We start from the raw sequence: 26,194 nt of genomic DNA, 5'->3' as shown, positions 1-26,194 counted from the left end.
AGTCAAGCGCGAGCGTAAGCAGACGAACGTACGACGCGAGCAGCGCTGCTCTCTCAAAGCATTCACAGTTGCTGACTTCTGCTTTCCTCTTTCAATTTTAGTTATTGCTGACGCTGCTTCTGCCGTTTATATCAACTTGAAAAAAAAAGTCTTTTAGTCTATTCGTTTTCAAATTTTATTTTTGTCACAAAACTTATTAATTTGACATTTGGACTTGAAGTACTTTAACTTTGATTCCGAAGTGTATGCAGTTCGCTACAATACATTCCATACATACATGTATGTAAATAAATATTTAAAACTAATTGGAACACTATAGTCGTCTATGCCAATGACTATATATTATTGTTTGCCCCAAACTCAATGCAATTGTTTGTACAAAATACACATATCGTATTATTGTTGCTTATTTTAAAAGTTGCACATTAATATAATTTCGAGTTCGAGTTGTATAGGGGCTTGAGATTTGAGCGCAATGAGGCCTTGACTGGAGTTTGGAATGGCAAGGCTCAGCCTTAACAGACAGACATACATATTTTAATTAATATTATTAAGATATTTTTCCAAAACAGTTAAATAGTATGGCACAAGACAACATGTGTTTACCTTCAATTATTAAATACTAGCGTTTACATAAAGTCAACAAATAATCTATTTATTTCTGGATGGACATTGCTTTGCGACAAATTTATTTTTTTGCAGACGGAACAACTTCTCATTGGCAGAATTATGGAGTTTACATAAATGTTGATAAAATGACATCAATACACACACAGAAGACACTTAACATTATCTATGCTAGTCACATCTATGTGTATGCTATCTCGCTCTAAAGCGCCAATATTTGCATCTCTTTCTGTTTCGTGTATGCTTTGATTAAATTGTAAACTCTAGTTTAAAACACTTTTTGGTTTGCATTTAAAATACGTCTACATACTTTTTGCTTTTGTTAAAACTATCATAACCTTCATTAATTGTTTGCATATTCCTAATTAAAAAAAAAAAAAACGGGCGGAGGGCTTTCAATTCTAATGCTGATGTCAAATAAGTTAAATACAAATGCAATCAAATCTAAAATATACGACTAATTATGACTATATGAAAAAATATATATAGTATATAAGTTAAGTAGGTGTATAAATATTAAAATTATATATGTACATTGAGTGCGTGTGCGTGTGTACGTGTGTGTGTGTGTGTTTTGGAAAACTGAGATCAAAGTTAACGCACAATTTTGTTTAAACATAAGTCTAATTATGGTTGAAAGCGCAAACAATTTAGTTAAAATGGTTTACAAGTATTAGCCATCAACTAAGCTAATAGGCGAGTTTGTTAGCATCGCTTTCAATTATTTATTATTGTTCTCCTGTAAAAGATCCTCCAGCGCACCATTGAGCCGTCCCTTGCTAAGCGCCTCCACCAGCATATGCAAGCGATCCTCCCGCTCCGAGTGACGTCGCTCCAGCAGCGAGACCTGCAAGCAACAAAAGCAAAATTAGTTAACTGTATAAACAAATGGCTCAGCTTATTGTTAGCTACATGGCATGATTGAATTTGATTGAATGGGTGCTTGATTTGCTTGCAGCTGGAGCATTTGCTGGCTATACCTTGGCTTTGAGCGCATAATAATCGACGGGCACCTTGCGTCGCTTCTGCGTGGTCAGCGCCTCCTCACGCTCGTTGAGTCGCTGCTGCAAGATGCGCATGGTCTCGTTGCAAGAGGCCAGCTCCCGCTCGTGGGCGCACTGCAGCGTCTTCAGCTAAATAAAATAGAGAAATACAGTATAAATGCAATTGCTGCAGATCTTGTGATCAAAGTCTAACTTCAGCACATACATCCTGCAGTCGCTTGTCGTGCAGCGTCCTGTAGTCGGCCTCCAGCAGATGATATTTGTTCTGTGCCTCCTTCAGCGCCTGGTTCTCTGTGGTCGCCGGTATATGGTCGGGATAATGCTGATGATGATGTCGTTGAGCGCCGCTCCCACTGGCTGACAGCCCAGCCAGCTTGCTCTCCAATCTGCCGCCTAGAATTACAAATAGAATTATTCAATCAGTGGGAATACATTATTATAAATAATAAGTTTAATTTCTACAAAGTAGCTGCTATCACAAGGCTGAAGTAGATTAAATTAATTTCTACACATTCAAATCACTCATTACAATTATTTGATTATAGACAAATCCGGACTATTTCATTCCTCAAATCTTAAAAACTTTTATTTTTAGCATCACATTGAAAATGAAAATGTTTGCAAATTATTTTAAGCATTTTTAAGTGCCCTAAAATATTAAAATATCAACAAAATATTTAAGCATATACAACTTGGATTCAAAAATCGAATATATAATATATTGTTAAAAAACAAGTTCAAAGCTTTTTTGATTCGTTAGTTTAGGTTTAAGGTATTGATATTCCGAGCTATGGTCTTCAGTTTATAAATATATGTACATAATATAACAATAGCATCTGTTATCTATTTATTATTATTGAATTACATTTGTCAAGTCTTTATGCAATTTAACTTGTGATATAATTATTATAGCAGCAATTATTATTACGATTGTGGCCAGATCACGTGCCAAAGTTCAATTGGGTTCAATGTCCAAAATATGAAGAAAACGAAATTTCTTACAGCGAAAAGAAATTTACATTTGTTTAAAGCAAATTGGATTGCATAACAAGATTTGCATTTAGGCACGCTGACAATTGTTGTTGTTGTATTTAAATGCGTGCTTAAGGCATTAATAATTGTGCACAAAACAAAAATGTAACAATAAAAAAAAAAGCAAAAGAGCACAGCAACAACAACAACAGCAAATACAATAATAATAAATAAATAAAGAAATGCCGACTAACAAGACATGAAATTATAAAACTTGCGCGCATGCGAACAAAGTGACAAACGACAAGCATAAAGAGCAAGAGAACGAGAGAGCGAGCGAGCGAGCGAGAGAGACAGCAAACAACCAATCAGCGTCTACAGCTGTTCCAGCCGGTCCGCAACGTCTTTGACTTTGACTTTCGCTTTCGAATTTTCTTTTTCGCTGCCAAAGCAGAAAAAAAAACACACACAGCACGCATTACAAAAATAAAAATCAAAACTAAGCAAATGCAAATCGAAGAAATGTAAATAAACAAGAGCCACACGCGCTTTGAAGTGACATAACCAATAACCAAGTGGCCGAGATGCCAAGACACACGCACAAACACACGCACACACACAAGTAATAAGCAATTGAACTAAATGGGTGCAAAAATGAAGAGAAAAAAGTGTCACAGTGGGCGTGGCAGAGTCTAAGCAGGGATTTGATTTATCAGCGTAATTTATTTGCGTGTCGTTGTCTTCGTCTTCGTCTGCGTCTGTCTGTGTCTCTTGTACGTGCTGACGACCAGTGAAAGTCCATAAATTACGCCAACTGACACACACATACACACAAGTATGTATTTGTATGTATTTGTGTGTAAGCAGTTTACCTGCTGCTGAGCCCAGCGAGCCCATTGTCGCTCCATCTCGCTGCAGCTTCCTTATGGTCTTCTTGCAATCGTCCAGCTCACGCGTCAGACGCTGCATCGCTTTGTTCTTAATGGCCAAATCCACGCGCATGCTGCGCACCGAGCTGAGCAGCTGCGACTCCTCCTTGCTGCCCGATGCTGACGCCGCCAGCGACAGCGTGGAGTCTGACTGCGATATGGGCAGCTTGGAGGCCAGCGAAGCCGCACGACGCTGTGCTCCGCTCTGTTTGGAGTTGGGACGCGAGGTATTTGGCGTTGAGTTGGCCGTGCTGCTGGTGCTGCTGCTGCCCGCCGAGTGCTGTTGCTGCTGCAGATGATGCGCCGACAAGTGCTGCTGGCAGAGCAAACTGGGCGAGGGACAGCCGATGGTATTGGTGCTATGATCACGCACGCCGCCCACACTGGCAGCAGTTTGGGTTTGTGTGCTGGCTGCCGACTTGCCCTTGGGTTCTGCTGCTCCAGCTGTGGTCAGCTCCGCTTCGGTTTGTGTGCAATTGTTGTAATATCTATCGGCACGCTTCTGCATATAGCGATCCAAGGTGCGCACCTGGGACTCGATTTGCTCATTCAGCTTCGTATTGATCTCTTGCAGGCTGCAAAGTAAAACTCGTTACCCTAGTGGCTACTCCAAGGCGAGCTATGGCAAGCACTTACCTCAACACTTGGGTCTCCAGATCAGATATGTGCGTTTCATATTTGACCTGCACCGAGTTGAAGCGCGCCTGCACATTGGCCAGGATCTGTTGCGCCTTGCGATCCTGCTCCTTGGCATCGGACTCCAGTTGCGCTATGCGCTGCTCCAGCAGCTTGCGACTGTTGAGATTCTCCTGGTCATTCAATGAGCAGAGCCCGGGATTCTTCGAGGCGACTGTAAGACAAAAAACAAACAATGCAACAGTTTAAAAATAATATATATATTTATTTGTTTTATAAATAAATTAAAATAAGGAAATAAGTTAAATATAATTAGTTTAATATATTTATTTAATAAAAAAATAAGTAAGCAATTAATGTAAAATACTATTAAAATGTAAAAAAATCTAGATAAAAATTAAAAAACAAGTCCAAGACTTTTTCATTTGAAATACATTTTAATTTTGTTTGAATAAATTATAATAGCAATTAAAAAAATATCAACACATGTTACATCAAATAAAATTTATGAATTTTTTATGTTCATTATCAATTAAATTCAAACTAATTCACAAATCAAATAGTAATAAAGAAAAGAATGCCTATTGCTTACTATTTTCTAAGCAAATTGTAAGACAACTTAAATATGTTTAATTTGTTTAAATATTGTTTTATTTTCTTTAAGCTTAAATTAAAATAAAAAAGTCATGCTTATATTAAAATACAATTTAGTTCAATAATTTTTGTATTCGTGCAATAAACTTATCAAATATTCAGAATAAAAGAATAAAAACAGCTTTAATTAAAATTAATTTTGCGAGCAATCTATGAAACTTTTATTTGTTAAATTTGAATTTTTTTTAATACTTTTTCTTTTTATATATACAGTCTTAAATTAAAGTAAATAAATAAAACTAAATAAAATTGTTAAGTTTTCGTAGCAGAAATTTAAAAGAAAATGCGACTCACCAATCAAAGCGGACACCGAGTCCGGATGCTTGCGCATGAGGATGCGTTCCATTTCACGGCACTGGCGCTGCAGATCCTGAATGATGCGAGCGTCCTTCTCTTTGGTTTCGGCCACCTGGCGGCGCTCCAGATGCACCTCCTCCAGCTCGCTGCGCAGCGAGCGCTCCAGCTGCACAGCCTCGTCACGATCCCGGCGAGCCGCCTGCAGCTCCGAGCGCAACATGCCGGCGCACTCCTTTAAATGCTGCACGTCCAGCTTTAGCATTTCGGACTCCTCCTGGAGGCGGCTGTTGTGCTCGCGCAGAGCGCGTTGAGTCTGCGACAAGGATTCGCTTTGCAGCTGCACCGAGGCCAAGCGCTCCTCGGTGTCCTTGAGCTGCTCCTGCAGCTGCTCAATCTCGGTCTTCAGCGCATGCTCGCGCGACACATTGCAGGCCGCCGCCAGCGGTTCAATCGGTGAGCTCAGGGTGTGGACCAGATGCTTGGGCGAGCTGCCCACGGCCTTGTCCTTGTAGCTGGCCATGGGCGCGATAGGTTGGCATCTGCTCCAGGCTGCAGTTGGCGTGGCAGCGCTGCGACGTCGCTCCCTTGGAACTACGCACTCCTCCGCTTCGGTAATCTCCTCCATCTGAAAAGCGAAAACGAAAATCTGGATTAGCTCAGGCCAAACTGCCAAATGCCCGGCGCCTTGGGCTACGTCTTGGTCTCTACCAATGCCAACAGCCAAATGCCGGCAAAATAGCAATAATAACAAAAACAACTGCTAAAGCAACCGAACCAACCACCCACCCACCCACTCACTTAGCAAGCCGGCAAACAATGAGCAACAGCCAAGTTTCCAAGCGTCAAACCCAAACCCAAGCCCCATTTGGCTGCCCAACCCTCAACTCAATGCAAATGGGCAAATGGGAATGCGAGCCACGTTTCTCTGCTGCCAAACAACATGAACACCAACTACGCAACCCACTGTACACTACAGTGGGCACAACTCGCTGGTAAAAACTCTTATTTCGATTTTGATAATTAATTAGAATTTGCACACAGCTCGCCAAAAGTTTTCTTTGCGCTCAACTGATTAGCAAGTAAATAATAATAATAAATTTAAAAATTTAAGTAAATATGTACACACATTTTTTAATGTTAGTTAGTTGTAGCAAGTGAATAACTAACTATAAAATGCTTTGATATTTTTTTAAAATTTTAACTAATCAATATACGAGATTCAAATTGCAAAATTATAATTTAGGTTTTTTTAGTATTAACAAAAATCAGATACTGTTTTTATTATAAAAAAAATTAATCAGTAATAATTAGGTACCGATTTTCGAGGTTTCTCATCAACAGTATTAAATTAGTTTTGAATTATTTGAAAAAGCCCTGATCATTAATTTTAAGCATTAAAATATATAAGTCAACAATAATTTTTATAGAATCTAATTGTATTTATAAAAATAAAACAAATATTTAATAGCTACCTTTATGAATTTTAATTTATTTTAATTTTTTGTATTGCTTTTTTACATTTATATTATTATTATTATTTCAATTCATATTAAAAAAAAGGTCGAAATGTGAGTTATTTTCATAAAATAAAAAAATATAAATTAAATTTAAAATTTTTATAGTAAAATAATAATTAAAATTTAAAAATAGCTTACAAATTTTATTATGAAAGTGAAAATTAAAAATCTATTTTCAATTTCTATTATAATTGAAGTTGCAACCACTGTGCGCAAGAGTTTCCCAAATAAATTTAACAAGGCTAAGCGCTTGCAAAAACAAAAAGACAACGCTCAAAATTACATGTGATAATTATCAAGACGATAATGATACATGGCAGTGTGTAGGCGTTTGTATGTATGTGTGTGGGTGTGTGTTTGTGTGTGTGTGCAGCAGCAGCAGTCGATACAATAACAATAACAACAATGCACTTAATAAGAGCAACGGAAAACAGTTCAAGAAGAAAGTTGCTGCCGCTGTCTCCTCAAAGCAAAAGCCATCCAGCTAATGTCTATTGTCCACCCACACACACATGCACACACACATGTGAACATATATGGGCAGCAACTGTGCACTGCTTTTCAAATCTCATTACTAAGCGCTTTTTTTTATTTTTGCTTGGGGTTTTTTTTACTTTTTTATTTCAATTCGTATTCTTTTTGTTTTCGCTCTTTAGCACTTGCGCTTGTTTGGGCTGCACTCTCGTTTTCGTCACTTAAATGAGCCGAGATGATAGATTCTACTTGAAGCCCGAAGAGAGTCAGCTGTCAATTTTTCAAATTGTTAGCTCCCCCACTGCTGCTTAACTAGTTCATGTTTTGTTTTTTTCTGCTTCTTTCTCTTAAGCTGTTATGCATACACATACGTGCTTGGCTTGAATATATTTGAAGCTCGCTTTCCATTTTATTTACACGACGTTAACAAAATACTTTTGAAAAATGTACAGACAGTAAACGAAAAACAAAAAACAAGTCATAATATATTTACATAAATATGTATGTATTTCAATTAAGTCGAAAGTATTTATGGAAATGAAAGAAATGAGCTGGCTATCAACTCACAATAGTATGCTATTGTTGCCCTGCCTTTAACAATTAATAATATTATTTATTTTTTTTTTTTATATATTAACACTTGTAAATTAAGGACAATTTCACTCGTTTACATGCTCAAGCTTAAGTTGGCAATTAACTGTAACTGCGCGCGCTCTTGCTCTTAATCAATTGTCATATGCGCACTTAAAGTGAAAGGAGCGCCGGCATTAGCTCTGGGCCGATTTATTCAAGAGCAGCACACTCAATGCAAAGAGCAAAGAGCGTGGGCAAAAGAGCAATGCTAATAATTGAGTTGTGCTTTATGTCTAATTCAGAAATCATGTCAATAAGCACGAAAATGAAAACGAAAACGTAAAGCGTAAAGTCTTTTCAATACGCACTTGAATGTCAGAACTGTCGAGACTCTTTATCGATTAAACGGAGGCAGGCTGCAGTAAATTTCATTTTCGATCTGCAGACAGGCGTATAAAATGAATAATCAACAATAACAATATAAGCAGCACTTAACTGCCGCCCCTGGTTCTGTGGCATGAGGCAATTAACACATTGTTATTGAGCTCAGAGCTCAGAGTTTCTTTAATTGGGGCATGGTAAGAGTGCAGTGGGTTTCTAAAAAGTAAATTGTGCATATAGAAAGTCGATTCAAATATCAGCTTAATGACAATAACAAGCTGCAATTTTATTTATTCATGTCTGCTGTAAATACATACATACATATATACGTATGTTAATTTTTTATTTTATTTTTCTCTTTTCTGCCTGCCATGGCAAAAAAAAAAACAATCAGATATTTTTGTGTACATTAATTATGTTTATTTTTGTTACGAGATTTCTGTCGAGCCAGCTATTATATCATATAAAAAATGTATGCATAAAGCGGACTCTTTAAAAAAAGATCAAGTTACCGTAGCGAATAAATTTTCAACTTTATCATTGTTTTTTTATCTTTCATTTATGTTTGTGCAATTTAAGAATTAAAGCAATTCTGATTTACAACCCACTGTGCACAAGTGCTCTGAATTATATTATTTAAAATAGTAATTTCAAACTATTTTTAAATAAAGTATTATTATTATTGTTCATTAAAATATAGTTGTATGTTATTGCACACAAAAATAAATGAATTAAAATAATTCTTGGTGTGTGTCCACTGTGCACATTGTAGTCTATAATTGTAAATATTAATTGTTGTCGCATATGATGTATTCAATTTTTCTCTAAAATTTATTGCGGTTCGTTTGTGAGTGCGTTTCAATATTTCCTCGCAATTGTTGATGGAATTAAATTCCAATGAATAAGCATGTGCCACCCAGAGTTAGCTTATGCTACCTCTCTCTCTTTGCCTCTCTCGCTTGCGCTCTCCCTCTCCGTCTTTTTCTACCCACGCACTAAACTAGAAATGAAAGAAAGCGAACGTTAAGCGTTGGCGTTTTGGCATTTTCTGTGTGTTTGACCGTTGGCGACATTTGTCTGCGCGCTTGGATATGAGAAATTAACATAAAAGATCGTTCAATAGCAGCAACAACAGCAACAACAAGAGCAATGCAAAGCGCTGAGCGCACATTTATGGAAGATTCATGCAAGCGATAAACGGAGCTGACACAGGAAGAGAGCGTCGTGCACGTTGTGCTCTTGTTGTTGTTGTTGTTATAATACGAAGCTGAACACGCCAAGCAACGGGGCATCGTCGCATTTACATACATACCACGATTGCTCACACACACACACACACATACATACAAATGCAGGCAGGCAAGCAGGCACAGCGCTTAAGCTTTTGAGCTTGTCCACTGGCGTTGGCGGCGACTGCGGCGTCGACGTCGCGTCAACTGACGTCTGTTGCTGCTGCTGCTGCTGCTGCTGTTGTTGTCCACGCAGCGAGAGAGAAAAATAAAAAAATATCGAAAATGAAATGGCAATACTTTCCCAGCGTTGGTATAAAAGCGACACTCCAGCAATGGGACATGTCTCATTACGATTTAGTGTTAGATCTCGCAAAGATGTTGAACGGGAGATCAAGATTGAGAGCAGCTAGCCTGAGCCTGTGCCTCTGCCTCTGCCTGTTGCTATGCAGTCAGTCGACTGTGTCCATGTCGCTGGATCGCTTGGCGCTGGAACGCAACGAGCTGAATGCAGCCGAAAATGAAGCTGAAGCCGCCACAGAGAGCGCTATTCTGGTGGACGACATGAAGATGGCGCCCATGCAGTCGAATGGCCAGACGGATATGTATATGCTGCTGCCAGCGTCAGTGGCCAGCCAGCTGGACGATGCCGAGCATGTGCAGCAGAATACGATTGAAACGGAGCCAGCAGCGCAGCCAGAGAGCAGCGCGCCCGGCGAGAGCGCCGACATGCTAATGCTGGAGAGCGATGATACGCCCGCCATGCAGCTGGTGGAGCTGCCCAGTGATATTACAGTGGCCGAGCTCATGCCAGAGCCAATAGCTGAAGCTCCAGCGGAGCCAGAAGTGCCACAAGAGATGCAAGCTGAAGTAGAAGCAGCCGCAGAGACTGCAGCTGCAGTTGAAGCTGAAGCTGAAGCAGCCACAGAGACTGTGGTCATGGTGCCTGAAGTGATCGAGGAGCATGTGGTGGAGCAGCCCCAAGCTATTAGCAGCCAAGAAGCGCAGCTGGAGCATGCTGATGTCATAATGGAAACGGTAACAGAAGCTGCTCCAGCAGCAGCAGCAGCAGAGCAGCAAGTGCTGGCTGATGATGAGATGCCAGCGCAGGATGCAGAGCCACAGACAGACTCAAAGTCAGAGACGGAACCAGAGCCAGTGGTTGAAGCTGAAATGGAAGCCGAGCCAGTGGCTGCACTTGAAGCCGAGTCAGAGTTAGAGTCAGAGCCAGTGGCTGAAGTTGCAGTTCAGCCTGAGTCCGAGCCCGAGCCCGAGCTAGTGGCTCAAGTTGTAGCTGATGAAGCAGCAGAGCCCGTAGCTGAAGTTGAAACCCAAACAGAGTCGTTGTCCAAGCTGGAGACTGAGCCTGAAGCAGTGCCAGAGGCTGAGACTCTAGCTGAAGCTGAGACCATTGCTGAGGCCGAGACTCTAGCTGAAGCTGAAGCTGAGACTATGGCTGAAGCTGAAGCTGAGTCCATGTCAGGTGTAGTTGCTACTGACGCCACTGAAGCCACAATGCTGGAAACTCTAGCCACGGGCATTGAGCAGGGACTGAATGAAGTTATGAGCGAACTGAATGAGCAAGTCATGGTGGCAGCTACAGAGGTGAATAATGTGGAGGAGCCAGCTGCAGCAGCGAATGAGCCAGAGCCAGAGCAAGTTACCGAGCAGCCAGTGGAGATTGTGGACCCAGTGGAGCCCGTGGTGGATTCCACTGAAAATGAGACTGAGCGCGCAATAGAGGAGCAGACCATGGAAAAGGTGGAGCCAGTTGAGCCTGTAGCTGTAGCTGAAGCTGAGCCTGAACCCATTGCCATTGAAACAATGGAAAAGGTGGAGCAAGAGGAGCCAGCTGAACCCATTGTGACCGTGGAACAGCTGCCCATGGAACCCAAACCCGTTGAGCAAAGCATGCTCACCACCATTATACCTGCTGTGGAGCCGGTGCAAGTGCTGGACAGCGTGCTGAACTATGTGAACGCCTCGTTTATGCCCGCCGAGCAGGACTTGCCCAAGGTGGAGCCCGAGGTGGAGCTGGAGACTTCGCAGCTGCGTCGCTATGACGGCGCCCAGCTATGGCGCATTGTGGTGCAAACAGACAAGGACAAGAAGCTGGCCGATGAACTGCAGTCCAAGTACGATGGGCAACTGTGGAAGGAGGTCAAGCAGGAGGTGGATTATCTGCTGAAGCCGCAAGTGCTGGCGGCCGCTGAGCGCCACATACGCTCCGCTAATCTCTCACGCATTGTGCTTATCGATAACTTGCAGCAAGTCATCGAAGTGGAAAATCCGCCAGCAGAGAAAATTGCCGAACTGCAGAATCGCAAGGGTGAGTTCCCCATTTCAATTTTTTTTTTTTTTTTTTTTTTTTTGGTATCGGGCCAAAAGGTGTCGCCGTAAACGAGCTTTTAATGCAGTCTAATGCCCAAAGGGGGGCGTGCGAAAAGTTCATAAAGCGACAAGTGACAGCCAGAGGCCGAGGGGGATGGGAATGGAAAGGGGGGGTGGAGACTTCTTGACGTGACAGCTTTGACATTCTTTGCCGCACCCTGAACTTAAGCGCAACACGCATTGCAGCGACTCCTGCGGGCATAAACTTGTTTAATCAATAATGCACAGACACAGGATAGCACAAGGAACAGGAACCAGGGAACAGGACACGCAATTTCCTTGGCAGCTGCCAGAAATTGAGCCATTGCAACGCTTAACGCGGCAGTGCGCCAACTTTCTTGCAAAGCACTTGACACTTGCCTTGTCCCCTCAGCTAGGATTTGGTCTTGGTCCTGGGCACCCCACAAAGGGGTTCGAGGGGTTCTCAGTTAGGGGTTGCGCCTTTATTGTTGCCATAGCTTGCCAACTTGTTGTTATAAAAACTTTTGTGTGCTCTCTCCTTTATTGTTTGCGGCTCGGGCAGGTCATCGCCTCACCTGGCAGGCCTATCATCGTCTGGAGGACATACACGGCTTCATTGACTACATGGCCAAGACCTATCCGGATATTTGCACGGCGGAAACAATTGGCTACTCGGTGGAGAAGCGACCACTCAAGATACTCAAGTAAGTGCACAAAATTTATAATCTAATCTTTAAGATTTCAAATTTAAACTTTAACTGTGTATAGGGTTAAAATTCTTGAGCATAATATCGAATTTATAAGTGGTGGCAAGGAATAAAAATTCAATTTCAATTTTGATATCGAATTACTGAAAACAAAGTTAAGAATAATTTTTTGAAATTACTTATTAAATTTAAAAAGAAACGTAGCAACTCAACAAGTTTAATATTTTATTGAAACTACTGTTATTTTTAGTATTATTTAAAATTTCCTATAAATTATTTTGAAAAATTGAATCTAATTAATTTTACTTTAAAGTAGTGAACTGCTGCTGCTTATGCAATCAAATCAAAAGAAATTATTACATTTGAATAGTTAAATTTAAAACACATTATTGTATTATTTTTTTTAAAATTTTTTATAAAGTTATGATCATAAGTTTTTAAATCCAATATGGAATTTGCAGCCCATAAAAATGAAACCCCAACTTAATTGTTTTCTAGAATATCGAATGGCAACCCTAATAATCCCGGAATTTGGATGGATGGCGGCATGCATGCTCGCGAATGGATTAGTCCGGCCACCGTAACATATGTAGCCAATCAGCTGGTGGAAGGCTGGGAGGATCTGCCCGAGCATATGCGCAATATCAACTGGTACATCCATCCGGTGGCCAATCCCGATGGCTACGAATATTCCCACACCACGGATCGCCTGTGGCGCAAGAACATGCGTGCCCATGGCCGGCAGTGTCCGGGTGTGGACCTGAACCGTAACTTTGGCTACAAGTGGGGCGGCAAGGGCACCTCGGCCAGTCCCTGCTCGCAGACCTATCGCGGCAGCAAGGCGTTCTCCGAGCCAGAGACTTTCTACATTTCCAAATTCATCAGCGGCTTTCCACGCGACACCTTCCAGGCGTATCTATCGTTCCACAGCTATGGCCAGTACATTCTCTACCCCTGGGGCTATGACTATCAGCTAACCAAGGATCGTGCTGACCTGGATCGCGTGGCACGCCAAGCGGGATCGGTAAGCTAGGAGAACCCCAAAGCAAAATGTATAGCCCACTAACTGTTCGCTCCACACAGATTATCACCAAGTCCTCGGGAGTCAAGTACACCGTTGGCTCTGCCGCCACCACACTCTATCCCGCTGCCGGTGGCTCCGATGATTGGGCCAAGGGCATTGCGGGCATCAAGTATGCCTACACCATTGAAATGGGCGATACGGGTCGCTACGGATTCGTGCTGCCCGCCCAGTTCATCCAGTACAATGGCAAGGATGGTTACACCTTTGCCGACACCGTGGCCCGCGCCATTGCCCAGGGGCACAACACGGAGGCACGCAGCAAGAGCAATCGTCGTCGCCTGCGCTAATTGCTCCAAGCCACAGCCACAACTCAACTTAGTTTAGCGCAATGATTTTTGTTTTTTTTTTTCACTTGTCTTAAATTTATTTATTTATTATCGCTATTTATTTTATACGTATTTATTTATTTATTTGTTTACTTGTAATTAGACAAATTGAACATAAACAAATAGACTGAGACATGTTTATTTAGCAAAATCAACAAAAAACAAATGCAAATCTATGTTTTCTTTATAAACCTAAAAGCTGACCAAAGTAAGTATCGAATATTCCAATGGAATTCAAAAACCACATACACTATTTTCGAAATTATTGATTGATGCGAAAACTTGCAAAATTATTGAACAGATCATAACAGAGAGTAAATCACGCTTGTAATAAAATTAAAAGATTGAAGAATACAACAAACAAATGTTGACAACACATAAGGACAAATATGATATTTAATCAACAACTTAGTCAGGACTAGTAGAATACTATTATTATTATTGTTTGTTGCATGAGAAAATAGTTTAAAAACTATAATATAAAAAGTTTAAAATAAGCCCTTGAAATTATTATTTTATATTTTTGAACTTTTGAATTATGAAAAACTCCGATTTAAGATTTAGTACTTGGAGGATTTTTACAATTTTATCTAAGCCTAAATTGTATAACAATGCTCTAAAAAATAAATAACTATGATAAAAAACTGTTTATTTATATATTAAATCATACGGGTATCATAAACTTAAATTTCCAGCATGCAAGCTAAAAATAAACACACAAAAAAAAGTCGCCCTAGGCAATCAGCACTGTAGACAGCTGCTGTTAGCTGCGGCCCTTGGTCTGAGCTTTAAAGCTTCGACATGGAATGTTACCTCAACGGTATTTAGCGAAAATAATCAAAATAAAAACCACAAATATGAAAACAAAACAGAAGCGGAGAGACAACTTTCATGGGTATGACAGTTGGCTCAGATTGAAATCTAAGGCAGCAAACAGGTCGTAAGTTCAGTAATCGCGCCACAAAGTAAAAGTTAACAGCAACAGCGACAGCGACGAAAATGCAAAACAGCAAATTTAACTATGCAAATTGGCAGTGGCCTATTGTTGTGCAGAAGAATTGAGAACAAATTGGCTAACGAAGAGTGGCCGTTATTTGGCCGGCACGCAAAGTGAACAGCGCCAAACTAAATCCAACGGTCACGCGAGCAACAGTCGCAACAGCAATCAATTAGCAAAAACGCAACATGCATTACGCATACGCCGTGTATGCCGCCCTCAGCCTTCTTTGCTCTTCTGCGCCTTGTGCGCTAAGCGCACTGCAATCCCGCACCACCGGCCAACTGGCCAGGCTGCCCTTCTTTGGCGGCGGAGTTACCCAACTGCTGCACTATCTGCGCCCCATGGAGCAGTCCGCCTCCAATGGCCGTCGCTCGGCCCTGCGCAGTGCTCTGGATGAGAACTATGTGAGCTATCGCGGTGGCCAGCTCTGGAAGCTCAACTTCAATGGCACGCGTCGCACTGACGTCGATAGTCCACCGGATGCTCATTATAATCAATTTGTGGAAAAGTATGGTGAGTGATTGGCTCTGGGCGGTGTTGGGTTCGGGTCAGCAGCGCTTGGGCTGTTGACCTTTAGCACTCTCTCTCTCTCTCTCTCTGGCTCACTCTCAGCAGCTTAACATGAATACACTGTGAGAAAGCAAGACATGTCGGAAAAAAGATGCAGAAAGTTCTAGCAAAAATTTTAGTTTTATCGCAATGTAAAAACAAAATCGAAAATGAAAGTGAAGAAAGACCCAACTGTGGATTTATTATTTTAACTACAGAAAACTCCAGTTTAGGATATAATTTTTTAAATTTAGAAAAGTCCGGAGAATTAAAAAGTATAGTATCTATCGATATTAGTCGCTATCGTTATAATTGAAAAAAAAAAAAATTAGGCATATTTACAAAATAAAAAATAAACGTCGATAGTAGCGAAAACTGAGTTAATAATTGAATCTGAATAATTTTAGAATATTTTCTGTTAATGTTAGTTTTTATATTACCAAATAATGATGAATAGTATTTTTAATTCAAACTTGTATTTCCACTTTAACACTAAATTTAAATAATGTCACTTTCAATTATAGTTTCTAAGAACTTACTGCGACTTCTCACAGTGTATTGCTCAGCTTGTTCTTAAGCTTGTGCATAAATTTGGCATTAATCAGATAAAAGATTATTGTGTCTAGAAAGCCGCAAGAACTTGACCTTCCAGCAATAGCGCGAGTTAGTTCTAAGCGAGTTGCACGATTGGCAGCATGTTGCTACTGTGGCTGCCTCGACTGCTGCTGCTTGCCGCTGGCCACGCGCAGCATTTGCTGCTGTGGCGCAGCATTACGTTGCCCGGACTGGGACTGCCGCAGCTGTGGACGATGAATAGCAGCGAATTGTACGAGGCAACCTTTGAGAGTTTGCAGTGGTTGGCGCCAACAGATCTGCGACGCTTTGATTTTATATCAGCGGACTCGACATATCAGATAAATCGACGTTATCGCAACGATTCGAGAGTGCGACGTTATTACGGCTATCAGCTGTGGAAGTTGCACGAGGATTGTCTCGATCGACAGCGATGGCGCGTCTTTAGGCGTCTCTTTGGTAGCTCAGTCCATCTCTCCTTCTTCCATTCTCTCTTTAACACTCTCTTTCGCACTCTTCTTGCAGGTAGCGAGGTGTGGAACATCAATCAAGACGGCATCGATATACTCATTGAGCATAAGAACGTCGAGGCGGCTCAGAAGTTTATGGAGAAATCTGACTTTAGCTATAATGTCATGATCGATGACATAGAGGCAGCCATCGATCAGACCTATACGGAGGTGAGCGACGAGCAGGCCGAGAGCGCCAATGCCAACTACTCCCTGCCCTGGCTTCAACGCGAGGGTTCGTTGCTCACCTGGCGACGCTATCACGATCACGGCGATCTACAGCAGTTTCTACAAAATACGCTCGAGACACACGCCGATCTGGCTGAGATTATACAAATTGGACTGACGCGCAACAAGCGACCAATGGAGGTGCTCAGGTGCGTTTCATAAAAAGACTATTGACTCTACTTAGCAATTAGCAAACTTGCTACCATTGAATTTAATATTTCAAAATTGTATCTCTTGCCTTTAAAAGAGGAATCTGTATGGCCTCGAAGCTGACTTTAGATTAGTTTGAGGTTGATTTTAAAACCTCTGGCACCCTAGATAGGTGCCGTCTAAAACGGCAAAATTTACTATGAAGCATTTTAAACTCTATTGAAAATTAGTGCAGTTCACAGTGATTGAAATGAATTTTTCGAATAAATTAAGTTTTTCCTCACATACATTATTGAAAATAATTTCAAATATTTTTGTGTAATAGAAAACTGAGAAGAAAATTGAGTTAATCTCAATGCAATGAATATAATGCTAACTATATGTATTTATATATTTCACCCTATATAGAATCTCGAATGGCAATCGAGCCAATTGGTCCGTGTTTGTGGACGCCGGACTGCAGGCGCGTGACTGGCTGAGTCCCGCTGCTCTCAGCTATGCCATAGCCAAGTTGACCTGGCTCTGGGGTGAGGGTCAGCTGGAGCGGGCTATGCGTCGTATTGACTGGTATTTCCTGCCTTTGGCCAATCCGGATGGCTATCAGTACTCGAGACTGACGGACCGATTGTGGACCAAGAATCGCAATTACGACATTGACAGCGGCTGCTATGGCGTCAACCTGGATCGCAACTTTGAGTACGCTTGGGGTGGAGCGGGCGCCACGCAGAATGCCTGCAAGAATCTTTACCAGGGCAGCAAAAGCTTCTCCGAGCCCGAATCACGCGCCATACGCAACTTTCTGTTGGGCATGCGCAATGACCTGGGCGCCTACATCTCCCTTGGCGGCTATGGCCAAACCATTACCTATCCCTGGGGCGATGCGGACTACCTGACGCACAACGAGCGCCAGCTGCGCCACACTGCTCGCCAGGCTGTGCTCAACTTTCGACGCCTCAACCATGCCGAGTACAGCATGGGCACCAGCTATACCCAGAAGATGGCCAGGGCGGGCAACTCGGCCGACTGGGTGCAGCAGCGCATCAACCCGCAGTTTGTCTACAATGTGTTCCTCAAGGATCTGGGACGCTATGGCTATCTAATGCCGCCACACTACATTTTGGAGTCGGGCGAGGAGGCCTTCGAGTTTCTCCGCACTATTGCCGAGCAGCTCAATGCATATGAGTAAGCTCCTACTATTTATGTTTATCATAATTTGAATTTAAAATTAAAAAAACAATTTTTTTTTTCTATGTACATATATTTAAATAAATTTTAAAATTGCCAATAAAGTGTTTTTTGTTTTAGGAAGAATTTAAATTTTCTGGTTAAGTAAAAAGAAAAACATATTTGAGTAGTTTTTCATAGAAATAATAAAATAAAAAAGTAGATAATTATTATAAATGAAAAAATCACATTGAATCTTGAATTTTCTTTATTTAATTATTTCAATTATCAAACTTTCAATTGAGCAACAAAACATACTTAAATTTCTATCTATATACTAAGTAATCAATCTTAATTTTTATTGCTTTTATTCTTTTTGATTGCTCAGCTTGCTCGAAAGTATCGGCACTTATGAAAGTAAAAATTTTGCAACAAAATCTATTTATCGAGCTTCTAAAGAAACGTATAATTTATTTTATTTTCTATCATTTTCTATTTTATCTTTAGTTCTTAAAACATAAGAGCTTATATAAAAAAAAATTATATCTAATTATCGAAATTAGCAAAAAAAAAATGTATTGAATCAGCAAGTTTTATATTAAATTGCACTGCTTGCTTTAAAACAAATGTTGCCTGCTTTTAAGCATTATTACATATATATTGCACTCAAGTTGGTAAAAATGCAAATTGCAAACTCTGAAGTAAATGAAAATGTTACTAGAGTAAAGTTTATACAAACGATTTTTGCTAAATTACGTTCAGAATGGACCATTTTTTAAATATTGCTTATACGAGCAAACTTATTCAAGCCCAAAGTTAGGCTACAGCTTTAAGAATGCAACAAGTGTGTTGCAACTTCTGCTTGTCGCATAATATTATAGCATACTGTGCAAAAAAACAAAAACAAAAGCTGCAATTACACATTGAAATTGAAATTTAAAAACTTTGCTGTACTCAAATTGAGTTCATTTGAACAGATCGTGACCCAGTTTGGCTACAAAGAAAGCTCAAGAGTACTTTAATAGCTGCAAGCACTTAGCAACAATAATTAACTGTTGTTGTTGTTGCCGTTGTTGTCGTTGTTGTTGTAGAATGCACAGCACAACAAAAGCCAAAAAGAAAGCAAAGCAAGCTTTGGGCTGAGCGCCGCCAGGCTATTGCTATCTCTGTCTATATGTAGATTGAGAGAGGTGATCAGCAAGTTTGACCGGCGGAAACTTTCACTTTCAATCGCGTTTCAAAAACAGGTAGTGAGCCCAAACGTTCAAAATATGTATTAATTCATTTATTCATAGCTATGCGCATACATAAAAATATATGTAAAACATAAATACATACATCATGTTGCATGCATATAGAAATTATGTGAAGCTAGCGAAAGGCACGCGACTGGTGCAAAAACAAAATAAAAAAAAATGTCAAAGTGTATAATAAAAATAAATATAAAGCTTAGGGCAATGCAAAGAAAGTGATTTGAAACGCCAGCGGCTATAGCAACTATCATATACCCTACCACTAGCTATACAGTGGGCTCAACTAACTGCGCACAGTGTCAATAGCCTTGCTGCTCTAAAAGTGAAAACAACAAACGCAAATCGAACGTGCCTAGAAATAAACTATATTTAAATTATTGCTACATGCAAAAGAAATTAAATCGCACAAGTAGGTCAAATAAAAAATAAATAATTCATAATTGGTAATTGTATTATAGCTCACAGCATGACATTGCATTTTTACATATGTTACTAGCTATGTACGTGCATAGGTGTTGGAAATTACCACATTATTCAATTAGTTGGAAAAAATTCCACTATAATTATTGAATTAGTCATTAATAAATTACTGCTTCGTAATAAGTATCAATGAAAAGAATAAATGTTATAATTTATGCAAAAAAGTGTGAAACGTGAATCAGGTGTTTATTTTTTGTTTCTGATTTGTTTACTTTGCATGCAGCACGTACTAAGCCATTTGATTAGCTGCTGCTCTGCTTTGGCCCACTGTATCAGCAGCTCAAAGTAAAGTACTCGTGCCCAAAATAGAGGTGTTAATTTACGAATTGTCAGCCTCTGCCACGAGACGCACTCGACACGAAGTAAACGCATCGTCAAAGAGCGCGCTCTTTCTCTTTAGCAACAGTTGTTGTTGCTTTCAATTTTAAAGCTGGACTCATTTAACGCTGCAGCTGCGCTGACGCTTCCAAGCTCTGCATGTGCATGTGCAAAGTGCAGATCTAACTGTGTATGCGTGTGTATAAGTGAAAGATAGCCTTTATCATAAATCACACAGCAGCAGAGACGTCGCTGTCGCAGCGAAAAAGAGAGTCATTGCTCGTTTGAAGGGAGCGGCGGCGGCAGCAGGTGTGGGAGCATAGCTAGTGTAAAACATACAAACACGCACACTCTTGCACTTGCACAGACGCTAGCAAGTACGTTTGTATGCAGTCAACGACGATAACGAAATGAAAATAGAAAAAAAAAACTACAGTTGTTGCTTTTGTTACTTTCAGGCTGCTGTTGCTCCATGCGTGACTCTCTCGCTGCTGCTGCTGCCTGTGAGCAGAGCTAGCGCGTCGCTGCTGCTGCGGCTTGACTTGAACTGTTGCCTGCTGTTGTTGTCATTTCATTCAGTACGCGCCGATCGTTCCAAGATCGGTCGTCAGTCAGCAGCGCAATTTTTCAAATAAATTGTTTCTTTTTTTAAATAGTTTTTTTTTTTGGTTTTTGTTATTTCACTTTTGTTGTTGTAATTTTGTTTAACGCTGATTTGCTGTTCGGTTTCTTTTTCACTGTATATTTTGTTATTGCTCACTGTTTTTTTTTTGTTTTTGTTTGGTTGTTGTTTTTTTTTTTTTTGTTTGATTTGTATACGGTTTTTTTTTTAATCGGGAAACGACCCTCGCAGTGTTTGCCTGGCTTGGCATCATATAAAAATTGAAGCTCATACAAAAGCAGCATTTAGTCGGGCTTCGGCACATCACAGTCCGAGTCAGAGAGTCACCACAAATTAACAGTCACATCCACGAAAGGTGTGTCAGCAGCAACAACAACAACCAAAAGACAAAAAGAACAGCAACAACAAGAGCGACCGGCAAACTGCAGCGGCGCAGCTTAAAAGAGGAAGAAGAAGCAGGAGCAGCAGCAACAAAGAGTGCGAATAAAATCAAAATGTAAGCTTGACAATTGCAATTACAACTAAGTGTGTGTATGTGTGAGTGTGTGTGTGTGTGTATGTATGCGGATGCATTTCAATACAAACAAGTTTAAAAAAAACTGCAAAGTGTAATTACAAAAAAGTAATAATAACAACTGCTCGTAATTTTCGACAGTTGCAACAAGTCGAGAGCGACAAGTTTTCAGTTTTTACGACTTTTCAAGGAAAGTGTGCAAGTTGATCCAGTTATTTTTTTATCTCGCTGTAATTTAGAACACACGAAATAGCGTCGTCTCTCGATAACAACTGGGACACATGATCACCACGAAGGTCGAGCCAACTAACCAACCAACCAACCAACCAACCTAACCATACCAACTATAATAAAAACCAGTTCTAGTCGCAGGCAGTTTGTAAAGGGAAATTAGCACAATTATGAGTGTGTAAACCCGAAAGTTTCCAAAATTATTTAGCAAACGGGCGGGGGCTAATTGAACTTGATTAAATGTCGAAATATATTTCGAGATTACGTAAACAACAAATGCATACAAATTAAAATTTGTTTGAGATTAAGTCACTTTGGCATGCATATCGCATAAGCCCAAATCCATTCAATATGCCAGCTAAACTGCAACCGATCGTAGCTAATTCAATTATACCATTGAACTTGGTCATTTTGGACAACCAATGGGCAGCTGGCCCAAGGCCAGAAGTCCAATTACACTATAAATTTGTTTATATATACTTATTTCTAATCATATATGCTGATCGTATCGTTTTATATAAGCTATGTTTCCACTATATAGTATTTCTTTCTATTTGCCTTTTGGCTGCTGCGTGCTAATTGTTGTTATTTATTATCAGTTGACGAACACTCCTAGTAAAGTCAATACTAATCTGACCCATCATTAACTGTCTAGCATTTTAATATTTATTCAAATTATACTGACTAGTATTTTATAGTTGGCACAGTGGCACAAACTATGCAAATGGCTAGAAAGTGCAATAAACTGTGCATAAAAAAAATTCATTTTATGCTAAATTTGTTACACAACGCTTATGGAAAAGCATAAAAAAAAATTAAATGCACATAAATATTTTATTTTTGAATGTGAAATGCGTAAAAAATGCAAATCTCTAAAGACATAAAAAATAACATTAAAAGTTGCATTTAAAATTTACAACAAAAATATAAAAAGTTTTAGACTTCAAAGCTTAATAGCTTAACTTTAAAAAATAAAATATTCATAAGATGAAAAGCAACAGCTTTGTAATTTTAAAATTTAAAACAACGAAGCAAAGTTACTTATTTCGATCTTCGAATTCGAACTCAAGAAGTCGAACAGTCAACTCATCGCTTAAATTTGAAATTCGAGCTTTGAGATCTTTGTTTATATTAAACTATTTTCAAATATTATCAACAATTCTTGTGGTCGAATCATTCTAATTTTTTTTTAAATGTCTAAATTTAAAAAATATAATAAGCATATTTTATTATACAAGCAAACCATAAACTAATATTTCATTTTAAAAGCTAACAATACGAACTATATTATTAAGTAATTATCGTTATCATTATTCATATCAGTACGGAGCTATATTTTGTCAGCTCACTTTCCGAAAGGTGGCAAAACCCATTTTAAAAAATCTATAAATTTTTATACTTTATTACAAGTCAGTTACTTAGCAAAGTACGTCATGTACTTATGGGAATATGTACAAGATGTTTATTTGGAAATCCCCCAAAGAGTTTGAAATATGCTAATCAGCCAAGCTCACAATAACTCAAAAGAATAATGAAAAAGCCAGAAATAAACGTAAATAAAATGTTAGCAACTAGAGCATGACGCCATGAACAAAACAGCTGCAGCATCTAAAAAACGAGCCATGTTTTTTCTATACTATATATTTTTAATTTGTTTTTCCTAGAAACAAGTGTCGCCCGATAAGATAACAATTGAACAATGACGCGATTGGCAGTCGAACTAGCCACGCTGCTGCTGCTGGCCATGGCCACCACAGTGTTGATGCACGACAACAACAACATGACCTCGTGGGCAGATGACACCTTTAACAACATACCCGAGCGCTTCGATCAGATGCAACTGTGGCGCATTTACAACATAACCGATGCACTGCAGCAGAGCATGCCCATGGGCGAGCTGCTGGAACAGAAGTTTGGCGGCAATGTGTGGAAGGAGAACTCCAAGTTTCTGGACATAAGCATAGCCAAGGAGCAGCAGAAGGCTGCGCGTAGTTTTCTCAATGCGTATCGTCTCGAGCCGCAAATAATACTAGACAATGTCCAGTCGCTCATCGACGAGGAGCTGCTGGGCAGCGTTCAAGCAGCGCAGTCCGCACCAGGCGCACGCACAAGTGAGTAGGGCAGGGAACGATGGAGGAATGCAATCCTCTAAACTTATTTCCCTTCCTATAGAGAAAGCAACGCGCGAGGGCAGCGGCATGCACTGGAATGATTATCATGACTTGGAGGACATCTATGCATATATGCGTGAGATACGCGCCAAGTTTCCAGATATTGTGCGTCTCTACTCCATAGGCAAGACGGTCGAAGGTCGTGATCTGAAGGTTATGCGGTAAGTACAGCATCGTATTAAATAAGGCCAGTCTAGAATTGTTGTTCGAATAATCGATAATGATAATCGCATTCGACAATAACAAACTAAAATCAAAAGTTTAGGAGACACAAATTCCTCTTTTGGATAAAGCTGTCGAAATTTCAATGTTTATGATCGAAACAGACTTAAAATTTAATAATTCTCAACAAGTCTTACTACTAATAAGGTCCTTTTGAGAAAGGGAAATAGAAAAGACCAAAGATAATTTTTTCACGGAGAAATATTCTACTTCATCAAAAATTATCAGATGAATTCAATTCATAAATTAAACTAAAATAGTAGATATGAAAACTAAGCGGAACTAAAATTCCGAATTCAATTAATTAATTAAATGTTATCTCTAACATGTGGTTATGCCTTTTTGTTTCAGCATTTCAGAGAACCCACGCGAGTACAAAAAGATTTGGATAGATGGCGGCATTCATGCACGCGAATGGATTGCACCGGCTACAGTGACTTTCATACTGCAGCAACTGATGAGCAATTGGGATAAGTTGCCAAACTATTTGCGTCAACGCACATGGTATATCATGCCGGTGATGAATCCAGATGGGTATACCTACAGTCGCAAGGTGAATCGCATGTGGCGCAAGAATCGTTCACCTGCAAAGCGATCGCAATGCTTCGGAGTTGATCTGAATCGCAATTTCGACATTGGCTGGACTGGCGTTGGCTCCTCGAACAATCCCTGCAGTGATACCTATCGCGGCTCTGAGCCCGCCTCCGAGCAGGAGACCAAGGCCGTCAGCGAGTTTCTGAGCAAGCGCAAATATAATCTCGAGGGGTACCTAACCTTTCACAGCTATGGCCAGATGATTGTCTATCCGTGGGCCTACAAGGCGGTCAAGGTCAAGGACGCGAGCGTGCTGCAGCGCGTCGGCAACACGGCGGCCAAGCGCATATTACAAAAGACAGGCGCCACCTATCGCGCCTCTGTTACCCACGAGCAACTGGGCATAGCCGGTGGCGGCTCTGACGATTGGTCCCGCGCCGCTTTGGGCACCAAATTTGTCTACACGGTGGAGTTGCGCGATCGTGGCACCCACGGCTTTATACTGCCGCCAAAGTATATAAAGGAAACGGCGCTCGAGGGCTGGATAATGGTCGATACAGTGGCCGAGGCCATGGAATAAATGTACTTTCAACTTTTCGCGTGTATTTGTATTTGTATTGGTGTGTATGAGAGCGAGATAGATATAGAGCGAGAGATCGATTGAGAGAGAATGGTTTATTTATGTATGTCTGCGTGTACTTAGTACATAACTTTATGTAAAACTAATAAAACAAAATATATTTATACATCCTACAAGATTCTCATGTACTCACCGTGTCCTCATCATCATCGGTATTATCAAACTGATCCAGCTGCAGTTGCGCCAAGGCGCCGCCATTGTGTGTGAGTGTGTGTGTGTTGTGCAAATCCTTGGGCGTCGACTCCTCCGAAATGACCGACTCGGAAGGCAGATTCTCCACAAATGCCAAAAAGCTGCTGCTTTTGCTTAGCTGCGCCGATGACGCTGGCGTCACTGCTGACGCCGCCGCCGCCGCTGGCGTCTTGGGCTTCACATGCTCAATGCAGCGCGTATAGCGTGTGTTTAGCTTTATGCTGCTCTGTGGCGAAGCCGAGGAGGATGAGGGCGTCTGTGCGGCGGCAGAAGCGGCATGCTCCGAGTCGCCAGAGCCCAGACGCAATTGCTGTTGAATGAGACGCTCTGCCTCCAGCAGCAGCTCATCAACGGAACGCATGTCAGTGTTGTCAGAGAGACGGTTCACTTCCTGGAATATGCTCTCGGCATCGGCAGCCTCCAAATTGCAGTCCTGCTCTTTGGACAGAAACTCTATAATCGAGCTGCTGCTTGTGTAGTCCAGCTCAACTGCGCTTAGGTCCAACTTGGCTACAGCTGCTGCGACCTCAGTGTCCAAGTCCACATCCACGCCCACGCCCACGCGCTGCCTTGGGCGCGTTGCAATTTGCTGCTTCTGTGGACTGAGCACCTTGGACATGGTCGCTGCCGTTTGGACTGCAACTGCTACCACTGCTCTGCACTCTCTTTCTCTCTCTTTTTGGCTCACGCTCTCTTGCACTTGTCACAATCTTATTTACAGTTTGTTGTTGTCTTTGTTTTTGCACTGGGTTGTGGTTTGTTTATTTTCGCGTTTTGCCTCGAGTCAAGAACTTAATTTTCGCTTTCAATTAAAAGTTTGACAAAAATTTTGGATACGACGTCTGACGTATTTGTTGTCGCACTTAATTTAGTTTTTTTTTTTGCAGCAAAAGCAATGCACCTAGCAAGAAAAACACAACATATTCTTGCTGCTGTTTAAGTTTACTCACCGCCTGGATGACAGTGTGCTACACGCGTAGTGCGGAAAATGTCCTTTTACCAACACTGTTATCAGTTCTGCGCCTGCCAGCAAGGCAATCGATAAGCTATCGGACCAGAGTCGAACAGTCGAGTTTGAAATT

General features: G+C 40.7%; 4 protein-coding genes across 6 annotated transcripts; 3 read left to right on the top strand and 1 right to left on the bottom strand.

The window, feature by feature from the left end:
* Positions 1-1,137: 1,137 nt before the first annotated feature.
* LOC108606334 (centrosomal protein of 162 kDa) lies at positions 1,138-26,037 on the bottom strand. Of its 3 annotated transcripts, none has more exons than XM_017996360.1 (7): positions 25,054-26,035; positions 5,117-5,744; positions 4,169-4,382; positions 3,476-4,107; positions 1,825-2,024; positions 1,608-1,760; positions 1,138-1,474 (listed from the first exon to the last, which is right to left on the bottom strand). In XM_017996360.1, exons 1-7 carry the CDS (start codon positions 25,729-25,731, stop codon positions 1,349-1,351), a joined length of 2,631 nt encoding a protein of 876 aa, XP_017851849.1. In that variant the 5' UTR covers positions 25,732-26,035; the 3' UTR covers positions 1,138-1,348. The 3 variants fall into 3 exon arrangements, 2 of the variants coding, with proteins under 2 accessions (XP_017851849.1, XP_017851850.1); XM_017996361.1 differs by having other exon boundaries at positions 1,837-2,024; positions 25,054-26,034; XR_001915438.1 differs by having other exon boundaries at positions 1,395-1,474; positions 1,540-1,760; positions 25,054-26,037.
* On the top strand, positions 10,751-13,761 carry LOC108606335 (carboxypeptidase A4). The gene is made up of 4 exons (XM_017996362.1): positions 10,751-11,622; positions 12,208-12,349; positions 12,851-13,376; positions 13,436-13,761. Exons 1-4 carry the CDS (start codon positions 10,770-10,772, stop codon positions 13,721-13,723), a joined length of 1,809 nt encoding a protein of 602 aa, XP_017851851.1. The 5' UTR covers positions 10,751-10,769; the 3' UTR covers positions 13,724-13,761.
* Positions 14,948-17,957, top strand: LOC108604918 (carboxypeptidase A2). Its single transcript, XM_017994488.1, has 4 exons — positions 14,948-15,270; positions 16,006-16,343; positions 16,410-16,770; positions 17,180-17,957. The coding sequence occupies exons 1-4, from the start codon at positions 14,948-14,950 to the stop codon at positions 17,955-17,957; spliced, it is 1,800 nt and encodes a 599-aa protein (XP_017849977.1).
* Positions 20,800-25,027, top strand: LOC108606336 (carboxypeptidase B). The gene is made up of 4 exons (XM_017996363.1): positions 20,800-21,104; positions 23,018-23,464; positions 23,526-23,685; positions 24,098-25,027. Exons 2-4 carry the CDS (start codon positions 23,053-23,055, stop codon positions 24,858-24,860), a joined length of 1,335 nt encoding a protein of 444 aa, XP_017851852.1. The 5' UTR covers positions 20,800-21,104; positions 23,018-23,052; the 3' UTR covers positions 24,861-25,027.
* Positions 26,038-26,194: the final 157 nt, after the last annotated feature.

This window comes from Drosophila busckii, chromosome X (assembly GCF_011750605.1).
Source record: "Drosophila busckii strain San Diego stock center, stock number 13000-0081.31 chromosome X, ASM1175060v1, whole genome shotgun sequence".
Classification (NCBI taxonomy): domain Eukaryota; kingdom Metazoa; phylum Arthropoda; class Insecta; order Diptera; family Drosophilidae; genus Drosophila; species Drosophila busckii.
This window is presented reverse-complemented; position numbering and strand designations above follow the sequence as displayed.

Coding starts and splice junctions, on each gene's coding strand:
- LOC108606335 (XM_017996362.1), top strand. CDS start 10,770: ATGTCAGGTGTAGTTGCTACTGACGCCACTGAAGCCACAATGCTGGAA. Junction 11,623..12,207: donor CGAACTGCAGAATCGCAAGG/GTGAGTTCCCCA, acceptor CGGCTCGGGCAG/GTCATCGCCTCACCTGGCAG. Junction 12,350..12,850: donor CGACCACTCAAGATACTCAA/GTAAGTGCACAA, acceptor ATTGTTTTCTAG/AATATCGAATGGCAACCCTA.
- LOC108604918 (XM_017994488.1), top strand. CDS start 14,948: ATGCATTACGCATACGCCGTGTATGCCGCCCTCAGCCTTCTTTGCTCT. Junction 15,271..16,005: donor TATAATCAATTTGTGGAAAA/GTATGGTGAGTG, acceptor CACGATTGGCAG/CATGTTGCTACTGTGGCTGC. Junction 16,344..16,409: donor CGTCTTTAGGCGTCTCTTTG/GTAGCTCAGTCC, acceptor CTCTTCTTGCAG/GTAGCGAGGTGTGGAACATC.
- LOC108606336 (XM_017996363.1), top strand. CDS start 23,053: ATGACGCGATTGGCAGTCGAACTAGCCACGCTGCTGCTGCTGGCCATG. Junction 23,465..23,525: donor CGCACCAGGCGCACGCACAA/GTGAGTAGGGCA, acceptor CCCTTCCTATAG/AGAAAGCAACGCGCGAGGGC. Junction 23,686..24,097: donor CGTGATCTGAAGGTTATGCG/GTAAGTACAGCA, acceptor TTTTTGTTTCAG/CATTTCAGAGAACCCACGCG.
- LOC108606334 (XM_017996360.1), bottom strand. CDS start 25,731: ATGTCCAAGGTGCTCAGTCCACAGAAGCAGCAAATTGCAACGCGCCCA. Junction 2,025..3,475: donor CTCGCTGGGCTCAGCAGCAG/GTAAACTGCTTA, acceptor TTGTAATTCTAG/GCGGCAGATTGGAGAGCAAG. Junction 1,475..1,607: donor ATTATGCGCTCAAAGCCAAG/GTATAGCCAGCA, acceptor TGTTGCTTGCAG/GTCTCGCTGCTGGAGCGACG.